This window comes from Bubalus bubalis, chromosome 2 (assembly GCF_019923935.1).
Source record: "Bubalus bubalis isolate 160015118507 breed Murrah chromosome 2, NDDB_SH_1, whole genome shotgun sequence".
In the NCBI taxonomy this organism is placed as follows: domain Eukaryota; kingdom Metazoa; phylum Chordata; class Mammalia; order Artiodactyla; family Bovidae; genus Bubalus; species Bubalus bubalis.
The window spans coordinates 15,468,383-15,482,526 of record NC_059158.1 but is presented as its reverse complement, the minus strand read 5'-3'; the positions used below and the strand labels follow the sequence as shown (position 1 = coordinate 15,482,526).

Here is a 14,144-nt window from a genome sequence, read left to right as displayed (position 1 = left end):
TAGAAAATAATGTTTTCTTGCTTTAATCTGCACACAAACTAGTTCATGTTTATTCATTACGAATATCTTACTACAATTTGTACTTCCTGTTTCTCTGAGAGCATTCTGTGTTCTGGCCTATGCTTTGGCTCAAATTGTCAACACAACTGTTCACCTCTGACTCTTCGTAATACCTGGCACAGTGCTCCTCATATCCTAGGCATGTCCTCCTACGGGAGGTTCCGCCTCCCGTAACCTGCTCAGTTGCTGCCAAGAGAGTTCTCAGCTGATGAATCCAGCCAGTCCCACTTAGTTCTTGAGCTAAATCATTGTCAGGGTGGAGGGTACATTGGTGGCCACTAGCTCAGTATGAGGCAGGAGCTGAAATTAGGTGTGCTAAACCCTGCTGCTTGAAGTGAAAATGTAGTATCCCAATTTCTGTGGAGTCTCAGCTCTCCTGAAACTCCTGACAGGTTGACTTGATCCACACCAGTTCTTTTCTTTCTTTCTTTTCTGTTGGTTTTCTGCTTGATGACCCAATGGACTATAGCCCACCATGCTCCTCTGTCCATGGGATTCTCCAGGCAAGAATACTGGAGTGGGTTGCCATGACCTTCTCCAGGGGATCTTCCCAACCCAGGGATTGAACTTGTGTCTCCTGAATTGCAGGCAGATTCTTTACCAACTGAGTTATGAGGAAAGCCCTAAGTACTCAGAGAGGCCCCTAATTCTAACCCCTTGGCTCTGTCTCAAGTTCACTAGTCCCTTGCCAGGAGGGGAGGAAAGGAAGGTGAGAATTAGCAGGAAGTTCCTGCTTTGGCATCACCCAACTTGAAGTCTTGTGTGAAACAAATTCATCACAATTCTGGGATTGCCTGGACCAATGATGCTCAAATATCTGAGGTGAAGAACAGCTTAAAAAAATTTCCCCTCTTTCCTTTCCTTTCTGAAAAATATTTCAGATGCATCAGGAACGAACTGACTTATAAATTACTTTGTCAAATTCTTAAACGCTTACTCCCACCTCTGTACATAGCTCCTCTGAGATCAAAACGTTTGAGGACCTGCTGGATCTGATGATCTCACTTAGAACAGCATGGGCTAGGCTTCTTATGCTCTTGGGTCCCACGCACAGTCTCAGAGCTACCGAGTGAGTCAAACCTGAGCTGGCCCCATTGGAAGGATAATTTTCCATCCTTTATCCTGACCTCATCCCTTCCCTCGCCGTCCACGATGCCAACAGTGCTGATACCCTTGTATGCCTCATGGCAAAGGCGCTTCCTAGTTATGAAAGGTACACAATAAATATTTGCTGAATGAACTAATTCCTGTGTGAAAATTGCACTGATTGATTCACTCACTCAAAAAATTATTTATGAAGTGCTCAGTGCGTGTCAGGCACTCAGTGAGATCCTGCGACATCCAACTTGTTCTTAAGTAGATTTCAGTCTAATAAGAGAGAGAGGAAACAAACCCATAACCACAGTTTCATGGGGATACACGTCACGGCAGAAGGATGAAACTGTCACTTAGGCCAGTCTGGGTTTGAAACAAGCAAAGGCTTCCTGGAAGAGCTGGTGCCTGAGCTGAGTCCCAGTGGGTTAGAACATTTGCCAGAGGAGAACGCAGGACATGAGCAGAAGAAACAGAACCTGCAAAGATAACGAAGCAGACAGAGCTTGGCATGATTGAGAGTCAAGTAGGGGAGTAAAGCTTAGACACAGCGGATAAGCGGCAAGGCGTGAACACAAGGTGTGAGTAGGAGGAAGGGAAAAGTAGGGAATGCAGTGCTTCCTATGAGCTCATGACCACAAGTTTATGCTGTGCAGGACTGTGCTGAGCAATACTCAGGATGTTGAGCATTCCTGACCCCTGGTACCACGTGTCAGGACACCATCATAGTATTACAACAACCCTGGTTGAGAGCTTCGTGTAGACACATTATTTGGTCAAGAAGTGGCTAAGTCTCTTAAGAAGATGCAGTGGAACCAATTAGTCTGAATTAAAAGTGTGATCCTAAAACATGTGTTCAAGGAAAATCACATCACTCACATCCAGGTTTTTCCCAAGAAAAATCACATTAGATCCCTCCAGTGTTTACATCTGGCCTCTACACGGGGGTGAATCCGTAAGTAACTTTACCGTAAATCCAATTCCACTCATCAAGTATCTACTTAGAACCTATTAAATGTCAACCTCTGGCCTAGTTTCCTTTAAAGCATTTGAAAATGTAAGACATGGCCTCTACCCATGAGAAATGTATAATCTAGTTGCCAAGACATAATTAAGCATACACACAGGGCGGTATATAATCCAGTGCTTGACAAGAGTATTACTCATACGTTTCATGGGAACATTTAGCAGTTAAGTGGATCCCTCTTTACTCCTTCTCCTTGATCTTTCATATCTGACCACATCCTCTATCAGAGAAGTGCAACAAAAGAAAACAGAGAGTCAGCAGAAATCAGAGATTACCAACAACTCCCTACCAGTCTGCCCAGTCTCTCCCTTATTAGGGATTTTGGAGAAGATGCAATTTTAATTTACCTAAGAGGAAAAAAAGTTATTCTTGCCTGTAACATGTATCTTAACAATTAACATGATTTTCCTATATTTTCCATAAGTGATGATTTTAAGAAAAGACACACTACTTCTGATTTTGTGCTGAAGGTGGAAGTTGTTTTTCTCTGCCTTCTCCAATGCTGTTACGTCTTTCTTAGGATGCGCTGGGGACCAGAAATAACTCCTTCTGGACATTGTGCTGCCGCCGCCATGCTCTCTTCACCCCAGTTCTCTTTCTCGATGACACTACATTTTCCTGAACTACATGGTCACAAAGTGTTATGGGCTTTGCCTGAAAGGGATAGCTGCCAGTGATTTGTGGATCTCTTTGCGGGGATCATAGTCATCAAAAGTAACCTCCCACTGGGGAGAAGGCTAATTTCAAGTTATCATTTTCATAGACTGCATAATTGATCAGTTCCAGAAAGTTTGTTAGAAAGTAAGAAGGTTCATTAACACAGGTGAGTCAACAATTAGTTATGAATACTTGGGCTTGAGTCCTTGTCTCTTCTATTAAAATGAAAGTAGCCAGGGAGATTGTCACATTGACCCTTTTCAATCATTTATACCTGGTAATGGACATGTATAGCATCTTCTTTCCTGCAAGTGGCTTGACTGTGAGAGGTGGAGGAGCTTGGGAGCAATGAGCAGGTCAGGTGGAGAGGAAAGGGGGAAGGTAACTGCCAGAAGAGGCAAACTTGACTTCACAACCTTCTCCAGGTCTGGGCTGGACTTTGAATTTATGTATAAAAATGGCCTTGACTGGGTCAAGCCATGATGTGTGTGTATTTTCATTACCATCTATTTTTCTCAACTGCCATGGAAAGGCGTGAGAAATACAACATGAAAATATTCAATAATTCAGTATTTCTAAGTGTCTAGACTCCTGAGCATATTAAATAGTAATTGTTTAGCAGGAAGGGAAAGGAAATGGATAAGAGACTTTAGGAGCACTTACGTACAATGAATCGGCTGTTTTGAAAGGTTCATTTCTCACAATTAGACACGGTGCTCCCCTAGTTTATAGATGACCAATGAGAGGGTCAAACAAACTAGGAAACGTGCCCAACGTTTCACAGCTAGTAGAGGAGAAAAGGCACTTTCCAAGCTAGGTTCACCTAACCTTCTTATTACTTGCTCTTTCTCCTATTCGCTATGCCGCCCAGATGTTTTGCCAAATTTCGATTACAGAAATGGGAAAAAAACTATGTTCACTAAAGGATGGGCATTTAAAAAGCTTTGGGTGTGGTTGCTGGGTTGAAATGTTAAATAATGGTTTCCTCCAAACTCACACACCCCCTGATAATGTTAGTTATTATGACTTTGGAGAAATTGTTTTCTTTTGCATGACAAAATTGAGATAGCAATAAAGTATCTACACAGATCTTCTGGGGTTAAGGGCATCAAGCATCATTTGAAATAAAAATATGGCCCTAGTAACACATTTGAAAGTGAATTGCTTTGCTAATGTTAAAGGGAGAGAGGGGAAAATGAATAAAACAGCAAGAATGAAACTGAAATGAGGCTGAGAGGAGGGAGGAGGATCTGTGAGGAGAACAGGGCACACGTGTATGTTACTCGGAGCTGTTCTAGGAATGTTTATAAACAATAGATGTGGAATGAAAAGCTGAAGAGCTGTGATATTAAGACTTTCCACTCTTAGGGAAAATAGGGACACCTTGGCCTATATATTATTTGATTCTGACAAGCATCTTCCCATCTTGTCTAACCTTTCTATTAACCATGCAAGAAGCTTTGCTTTCAGTATTTTGTTTTTCTGCCATCTGAAAAAAATGAGCTTTAACAGCCATCATGCCGTCATTATGCCCTGTGAATAGATTCTTTTAATGAAGAATTCTAGTGAAATTATTGCTTAGGAAAAGAAAACCAATACACATTTTTATATGTGTTTTATTTTTTTAAAAAGCCTACATCATAAAAATGAAGACACTTTCAATAGATAAATATCTCGTATATTTAGAAGACTTCAGTCTATTTACCATTTCAAGACTTTTTCATGCTTAAACTACCTTTTGAAAATAGTTTGAAAATAGGTAACAGATTGAAAAAGAAGGTAAGTTAAGAGTAGTTCCTTTCTTTAATATTATAAATCCACCTTTGGCAGTGAAGGTCAAGTGCAGGTTATAAACAATTGAAATAACTCATAACCAATACACAGGTTGATCAACTATTATCGAAAATAGCTTTTTTTTTTAATAGCAAGAATGGGTATCTTCAATGTGAAACTAAATAATTACAGCAAACTGGGTTAACTTTGACATGTAGAATTCTACAGAGCCAATGTTTGTTCCCTATTGTAAATGAGCCTTGATGACCTTTTGTTCACATTAATGCTGACAAACTCTGCATAATACATGACTGTCCCACTCTCTAGCTCCTCCCAATAGAGTTTTCGGCTTTTATTCCAGTCAGTGCACTTACTCCACGTCTATGGATGTGGCGCAGGGCACACATTAGTCGGGGGTGGGGCTGAGGGTGTGGAAATGGTAGACTCAGGTCTGGACTGTCAATAACCTTGGAGACCTTGGGGAAGATACAAGGGCAAATAATCTATTGTGGTAGAGAAGAGACAGCTAGGAAGCAATCCCTCAGTATTATCTTTATGATTTGAGATAGCATCAAAAGACATAATACATGAGAGTATTTCCTCCATCAAGGAAAAAGCACTGGGAAGTTACCTGCACAGGTAGGTGTTGCTTCTTTGGTTACAATTTAAGCTGGATGTAGAAACCCAAAGCGGAGAAGGCAATGGCACCCCACTCCAGTACTCTCGCCTGGAAAATCCCATGGATGGAGGAGCCTGGTGGGCTACAGTCCATGGGGTCACTAAGAGTCAGACACAACTGAGCGACTTCACTTTCACTTTTCACTTTCATGCATTGGAGAAGGAAATGGCAACCCACTCCAGTTTTCTTGCCTGGAGAATCCCAGGGATGGGGGAGCCTGGTGGGCTGCCATCTATGGGGTCGCACAGAGTCGGACACGACTGAAGCGACTTAGCAGCAGCAGCAGAAACCCAAAGTGGTACACTGGGACCATTACCTTCTTGGTGAATGAATACAAGGGCCATGACAATTTTAGATAAACTTCTAAATATGAGTTTTAGGGGGAAAATGTGGGTAATTTTAGGACTTAGGAGAATGAGGAATACATTCAGTTCAGTTCAGTTGCTCAGTCGTGTCCGACTCTTTGCGACCCCATGAATCGCAGCACGCCAGGCTTCCCTGTCCATCACCATCTCCCAGAGTTCACTCAGACTCACGTCCATCGAGTCGGTGATGCCATCCAGCCATCTCATCCTCTGTTGTCCCCTTCTCCTCCTGCCCCCAATCCCTCCCAGTATCAGGATCTTTTCCAATGAGTCAATTCTTCACATGAGGTGGCCAAAGTATTGGAGCTTCAGCTTCAGCATCAGTCCTTTCAATGAACAACCAGGGATACATTGACCTGAATCAAATAATGAATGAGTCTTGATCCCCTCAACTGTCTTCAGGTGTGAAGCTGGTACAGAATTCCTTGTGCTTTCAAAGTTTCATACAATGTGGGTCCTTTGAACTGTATCTGTAGCTTGCTATGAACAATATTTGGAGAAAGCAATGGCACCCCACTCCAGTAATCTTGCCTGGAAGATCCCATGGACGGAGGAGCCTGGCAGGCTGCAGTCCATGGGGTTGCTAAGAGTTGGACATGACTGAGAGTCTTCACTTTCACTTTTCACTGTCATGCATTGGAGAAGGAAATGGCAACCCACTCCAGTGTTCTTGCCTGGAGAATCCCAGGGATGGGGGAGCCTGGTGGGCTGCCATCTATGGGGTTGCACAGAGTCGGACACAACTGAAGTGACTTAGCAGTAGCAGCAGCATGAACAATATTACTATAACAGAGTCACTGATAACAGTGGTGTGAGCGGCACTTGGTGTGGCTGTTAGAATTAAAATTAGGTGCTCACCCCTCTCCTCCTCAGCACACCACATGTTGAGACCTTGGCCTACACGATTCTTTGTTTCCAGTGCCTTGCTTACAGTGACTGAATGAACAAATGCAAATTTATAAAATTTCACATAATGATTTCCGAGTCTTGAGCTAAATGGGGACAAAGCTAGCATCAGGGCAAGACTTAGTTTACAGACATTAAAATTCACCCTGTGATACTAGGCTCAGTGCACAGAGGCACCAGATTTCATCCAAAGTCAGAGCAAACACAAAATCAAGCCTTGAATGGAATTTATTTTTTCCTTATTTGCAGAACCATACACATCCCTCCAACAAGCTGGCACATGAAAAAGTGTCTAAAATTCAATAACAAATAAACATTTATATATTCATGATAATGCCCAAACAGAATAGTGCAGATTCATTAAAAAGTTACAGATATAAAAGTCACTTGTGTTCTTGTATTTACTATTTGAAAGAGGTTTATTTGGCACTCTGGGACTTTATTGCCTTTTGAATCAAAGTCTAACGATGAGTCACGGAGGAAGGGGAAAACTCTCTAGTTTGTAACTTGTACATCTGTTCATGCCCTCTCTCTGCATGGCCCCAGTTCTCCAATAGAGAAGTGAAGCACTGGGCTTAGAAAGCTGTCTTTCTGGCACTGCCTTCCTGAACCAATGAAATGTTTTGCTCAAAAGCCCTACCGTTTCAGTCCTGTTCATGCTTCAGGATGAATGTCCTTAATTTTAAAGAAGCACAGTCCAATAGTTTAGATGTTCCTTGAAGAAGGAATTAAATTATGTTTTATTTCACTAGCATATGGTCCTTTACAGGAAAAGAAAAGTTTTCAACCTCTGCTGAAAACTCTAAAGGAATTTTATACAAGAGGAGGAACCCAGGCACCAGGAAACACATGTATTCATCATTTCACTGGTTTTTTAATCAACTGTGATGTAGGACGTGTATGTATCACTGTGCAAACTCTCATGAATATAACAGATGAAATCCAGGGAAGCTTCATCGATACAAATTATAACACATATATTTCTCATGTATTTAAAAGTTAACACGTGTACATTTTACCATTTGATCCTCGCCAACCATGTTCAAGATAATAAATCAGGTTTGATAAAGATATTTCTTTTTTAGATAAAAAGCTCAGTGAGACTATTATGTATGAGAAGGATGATTATGTATTTTCTACTCTCTAGTTTTTCAATGCAGTGTTCTTAGTAGTTGAGTGTATTTTTAAAAATCAATTAATAGAATGAGTTAAGTAATAATAGGATGTAAATACTGGAAATAGGCTGGCCAGTTTGAGCCCATTTTCAATACTGTTCAGCTAGCTGAGTGGCACTGCCAAGATATGAACCCTGCCTCCCCTTAGCAAAATAAGTTTTTCACAAATTCCTAGAACTCCATTGGTGTTCTCATGGTCATAGTCCTGTTTATCACAGATTTTCTACTCTCTAGTTTTTCAATGCAGTGTTGTTGGCAGTTGAGTGTATCTTTTGAAATCAATTAACGGAATGAATTAAGTAATAATGGGATGTAAATTGCTGGAAGAAATAGCTTAAAATAGCTTTAAAATAAGAAACAGATGAGATGAATATTTTATGTTATTGTTTTAAGTCTTAAAAACTACTTTTTTCTAGCTTTATAGATAATGTTACCTTAATATCATAAACCCTTCGGATGTCCATTTGGACCCATGGATTACATTTTATACAATTTCTATTGGTATTGCTCATAGTGCTCATGTGACACAGTAAACCTCAATGAAATGACATTTCAAACAGAAACTGCAGTTCACATTTTTCTCATCAAAAAAACACAGTATCAGCCTTGTGTCCCATGCATTCTTCCAGGACTGAGCCCTGTTAAGAGTTTGGCTTGTATTTTGCATACAACCCAAGTTGTATGCAAGGTTAAAGTGAAGCTTTAACCTTCACTCTTTCTTCAGGAGTAGGATTCATTAAAATACATCCTTAGAATTTAAGGCACATATTAAGAAGATGTAACCACTGAGGAATATGGTGCTGTTAGGATAAAATGTAATTAATAAAACACAAAATGTGTTTTACGAAGTTATGGTTTTAATTTGCTACCTTAAGAAATATGCTCTTGCAATTGTGTACAAGGGAACTTCCCAAGAGAATTTAAATCTTCTTTTACCCTCCCTCCTCAAGGTGCTGAAACGATTATGATTAATGCACACGAAATCTCTCTTCACTGGAAAGGGCCTAGCAAATTTCTAAAACCAAATTTAAGCTACTGAGAAGTACGACAGTCCAGAATCTGGAACAACTTCCTCAGACTTGAGAATTTCTATCCTCTCTCTTTTTCCCTTCGGTGTTATGACACAGCAGGAGGCAGTGTGTGAAAGGTGGGCCCAGCCGGAGGCAGCACAAAAGAGGCCACCTACAACCCCAGCGATCCCAGCAAATGGATGACCGACATTGGACACAAGCAGTTCACAGAAGAAAAAGTGAATCTGTGTTGCAGCCTGCATTTAACCTGCATTTTAAGAAGCAGTTAGAGAGATATACAAAGTAAATATGGGCAAGGTAAGTACTATAAGCATGCAGTGCTCTCAATTTATAGGCGACATCAGCAAAACCATATATGTTCATGTAAATGTGCATATGGCCTTCTTTCTCTTAATTCCTCAATCTTCACAAACAAATGTACTAGTGGGAGGTTAGCACAAGTAAAAACAGCATTAATGGGTCGCATATTAATATTTATGCTTTACTATATAAAGACCTTGCATACATTATGACTCTGTTTTGCAAGCTGAATGAATAACTAATGTTACATTATGTATGGGTACATATTAAACAGACGTGTCTACACTTTCTTAGTTCAGGATATGATTAATGCAGCCTATCAGAAGCCAGATGGTGCAGAACTAGAACCATCAATCAAAATGAAAAGACCACTGCGTGCTCTCCACAATGAGGTTCTCACAAATGGAGATGCTGTTCACAGACCCTAACTGGTAATAGGCAGAAAATGCCAAGAACATAGCTGCACTGTCCCACTGGGATAAAAAGTCGCAGCTCAGGCTTGGCGGAATACAAAATCTGGCGCGGGCATTCATCGCTGGAGCCCTTAAGCATAAGAGCTGGGAAAACCCCAACAACCAGTCTGTCCTTAAGGTTAACAAAAAAGAAATTCAGAAGCTTTTTCATTATTTTAATAATGTTTGCACTGATGACAGTATGTGTCAAACAGCATCCATTACCCATTTGATGTGGGATGGGACAGTGCCACGTAGCAACACAGCAACTGCCACTGTCTGCCTGACGCGTGAGCTGGCGTCTTGCTTCTCTCGCACAGGCTTTATTATAAATAACCCCAAATGCTTTAGTATTACTTTGCAGCCTTTCTCCACGGATCTATGGGAAACAATTTTAGTCTCTGTTATGCTTAATACTAACGACTATTTTGGGGGCAGTTGTAGGCAGAAAGGTGGTTGAAAGATGTTTCCTGTTCCTTTAATAGCTTTACATAAAAATAACTACAGAAACACAAGGTGCTTTGTTTTTGTAAATGGATCATGTGTGCTTAGAAAATGTTAAATAATCCCCATGTATTGCAGGACTAGGAAAAAAATTTTTTTAAACAAATATATATAATAGCCACTGAAATACCATCTCGGAATTCTTATTTTCTAGAATTTAGAGGAGAGAGACAGATGTACACGCAAGAAGAAAATTCCAGGAAATGTATACTCCCTCCAGGAGAGTTATGCAGCAAAATGAGGTATTTAAATACGTTGAAAAACCACAAATTTAAAAGGCTAATGGAAATAAAAATATTTGGAAAACTTAAATGTGTTATCTAAAGATATTTCCATCTAAAGATAAAAACTATATTATGACCTTCATAGCTTGACATGTGAAATAATTTGGAAAGAGAACAGCCTACTTTAACTTTTGTAGCAATAATGGAAAAAGAAGTGATTATGCATATTTACATAATTAAGACCTTAAATAGAATTGCAGTACTTAGGAGATTTTTAAATTTTTTATATTTCTATTTTCAATATTTTGTTGCTTTAAACCAGGACCAACATGCCAAGTTATGTAAAATTCTGTTACCATCTTTCCCTTAATAATATGACCATTTCTTACATTGTTATAAATTCTGTGTAAATAATAGTTATCAGCTGGGTATTATTCCACTGCACTTATATATTATGATTTACTTTTTTAATTAATTTCCTTAATGGCAAACGTTTGAGTTTTTTTCTCTCTCTTTCCTATTATCATTAATAATACAGTGAACATTTTGGTGAAAAGTGGTGTTTCTGTCTTATGAAATATTTCCTTGGAATAGATTTTCAGAAGCAGAATTGCTGAGCTAAATGATACAAATTTTAGGGCTCTAAAATTTATATTCTCATTCAGCACTTCGTAGTCTCTATTTAAAAGTCTTCATAATTTTATAGGTGAAAATAATACTTTATTATAATTTAAATTTTACTACTTTAATTACTGGCTAGGTTAAGAATTGTTCTATGGTTAAATAACCACATTTCCTTTTTAAAGTCTTATTGATGTCTTAGAAAATGTGTCACTCTTATCTACTCATAAAATGAATCAAAGATACTCCTTGGAACACTGAATTTGTCTAATTCTTTGAAATCAGTTGAGATTACTTGAAGGTAATAGCTTTCAAGTTTATGTATTTATTATCCATTATTATTTTAGTATAAACTAAATATTCCCATATCTAAAAATAAATATTTTTCACTAATTTGGACCTTGCATACATTATGACTGTTTTGCAGGCTGAATTAGTAACTAATGTAACATTATGTATGAGTACATGTTAAACAGATGTGTCTATACTTTCTTAGTTCAGTTCAGTTCAGTTCAGTTGCTCAGTCGTGTCCGACTCTGCGACCCCATGAATCGCAGCATGCCAGGCCTCCCCGTCCATCACCAACTCCTGGAGTTCACTGAGACTCACATCCATCGAGTCAGTAATGCCAACCAGCCATCTCATCCTCTGTCGTCCCCTTCTCCTCCTGCCCCCAATCCCTCCCAGCATCAGAGTCTTTTCCAATGAGTCAACTCTTCCCATGAGGTGGCCAAAGTACTGGAGTTTCAGCTTTAGCATCATTCCTTCCAAAGAAATCCCAGGGCTGATCTCCTTCAGAATGGACTGGTTGGATCTCCTTGCAGTCCAAGGGACTCTCAAGAGTCTTCTCCAACAACACAGTTCAAAAGCATCAATTCTTCGGCGCTCAGCCTTCTTCACAGTCCAACTCTCACATCCATACATGACCACAGGGAAAACCATAGCCTTCACTAGACGGACCTTTGTTGGCAAAGTAATGTCTCTGCTTTTGAATATGCTATCTAGGTTGGTCATAACTTTCCTTTCAAGGAGTAAGCGTCTTTTAATTTCATGGCTGCAGTCACCATCTGCAGTGATTTTGGAGCCCAAAAAAATAAAGTCTGACACTGTTTCCACTGTTTCCCCATCTATTTTCCATGAAGTGATGGGACCGGATGCCATGATCTTCATTTTCTGAATGTTGAGCTTTCAGCCAACTTTTTCATTCTCCTCTTTCACTTTCATCAAGAGGCTTTTGAGTTCCTCTTCACTTTCTGCCATAAGGGTGGTGTCATCTGCATATCTGAGATTATTGATATTTCTCCTGGCAATCTTGATTCCAGCTTGTGCTTCTTCCAGTCCAGCGTTTCTCACGATGTACTCTGCATATAAGTTAAATAAGCAGGGTGACAATATACAGCCTTGATGGACTCCTTTTCCTATTTGGAACCAGTCTGTTGTTCCATGTCCAGTTCTAACTGTTGCATACAGATTTAACCTGCATAAATACAGACTTAACCATACAGTTTTAACCATACAGTTCTAACCTGCATACAGTTTTCTCAAGAGGCAGGTCAGGTGGTCTGGTATTCCCATCTCTTTCAGAATTTTCCACAGTTTATTGTGATCCACACAGTCAAAGGCTTTGGCATAGTCAATAAAGCAGAAATAGAGGTTTTTCTGGAACTCTCTTGCTTTTTCCATGATCCAGCAGATATTGGCAATTTGATCTCTGGTTCCTCTGCCTTTTCTAAAACCAGCTTTAACATCTGGAAGTTCACGGTTCACGTATTGCTGAAGCCTGGCTTGGAGAATTTTGAGCATTACTTTACTAGCGTGTGAGATGAGTGCAATTGTGCGGTAGTTTGAGCATTCTTTGGCATTGCCTTTCTTTGGGATTGGAATGAAAACTGACCTTTTCCAGTCCTGTTGGCCACTGCTGAGTTTTCCAAATTTGCTGGCATATTGAGTGCAGCACTTTCACAGCATCATCTTTCAGGATTTGAAATAGCTGAACTGGAATTCCATCACCTCCACTAGCTTTGTTCGTAGTTCAGGATATGACTAAGTCAGTATCAAGTCTCCCTGGAAACTACCTCAAATCAGTGAAACTTTAATGTAAAGAACTAAACAATCTGAACTGATCAAAAACATTTTAGAGTAGCCATCTAGTTTTCATTTAAATTTTTCAGCGTCAGGAAAGTTGAACAACATTTACCTTTCTGAGTAATTCCCTCCCGTGAAATGTTTCTCTGTTTGACGTCTACTAAAACTTGAATATTGGGTGGTTTGTCAAGCTCCTTTTGACTTATTTATGGTGACTTTCTGTTCTACACAGAACAGCATGGACCACACCAAAGTAATGAAGATACATGGTAATAGCTGAATAGAAAACAGTTGTGACCTTTTTTTAAGGTTAACTTATGCATATAGTGAATAAATTGCTGTCCATTAGGGAAAAAAAGAGAAAATAGTTGTGATCAACACATACAGCATCATACCATCAAAAAGGGCCAACAAAAAGTGGAAATTAAACTGATACAGAAACGGTATATCTTTCTAGAACTACATGTTATTGAGATAAACACCCCCAAACACAGTGTCTGTCCTCCATTGGTAGTTTCAAAATTCAGTGGTATTTATATTTAAAGCACATAATACAGATTAAAGAAATCAGAGTCTGAAAAATCTAGAGGCATCCAAATTTTCTCCAGGAAAGGAAAGGAATATTTACTCCTTTTACTCCTCTTAGAGAAATCATATTATATAAAAGGTAGACAATTCAGAAGCACCAATACCTAACACTGCATCATACTGAATACGCTATTTTGTAACCGCTTTTCGAACTCTGTACAGTCATAAGCGCGACTCCGTATGGTTAGGTAGTCTTTGAGAACACACTCTTTTTCAGTCCACCGTGGCAGGTACAATTGCAGAGGGCAAACCAGGGAGAAGAGGACTGATGGCTTATAATAGAGAAATCAAGTTTACTTCTAAGTGGCAGGTCCTTGCTATCTTGGCACTGGTGATTTCTGTCACACTGTCCTCTCTCAGCCCTAACCACTGTATTCTCTGGGCTATGGAGAGGTCTTCCAGGGAACCAAAGGCTTACCAACTAGCCTGGCCAGTTCTGTGACCTTCTACTGGAAGAAAAGCCAAGAGGGCCACCACAGTTGCTTCCTTCCATACAAATCCCAGAGAGGCCTGGGTAACCTGAGAACAGTGGGCGTGTTATGATACTGTACCACTTAACTGATCAGAGGCTGAGTCACCTCCAAAGTCACATTCACAAATCAACC

At 39.8% G+C, this 14,144-nt stretch overlaps 1 protein-coding gene across 10 annotated transcripts in view; it reads right to left on the bottom strand.

Moving 5' to 3' along the window:
* Positions 1-14,144, bottom strand: part of CDKAL1 (CDK5 regulatory subunit associated protein 1 like 1) — a 617,913-nt gene that overhangs the window by 76,241 nt on the left and 527,528 nt on the right. Inside the window, exon 13 of one of the 10 annotated variants that reach the window (XM_045162609.1) lies at positions 4,882-5,085. The exons of 8 other annotated variants lie outside the window; for them this stretch is intronic. In XM_045162609.1, the coding sequence (XP_045018544.1) occupies positions 4,933-5,085 (153 nt within the window). In that variant the 3' untranslated portion in view covers positions 4,882-4,932. Of the gene's footprint in view, positions 1-4,881; positions 5,086-8,901; positions 9,013-14,144 lie in introns of those variants that run through there. One more of the 10 variants, XM_045162613.1, reaches the window with a different exon arrangement.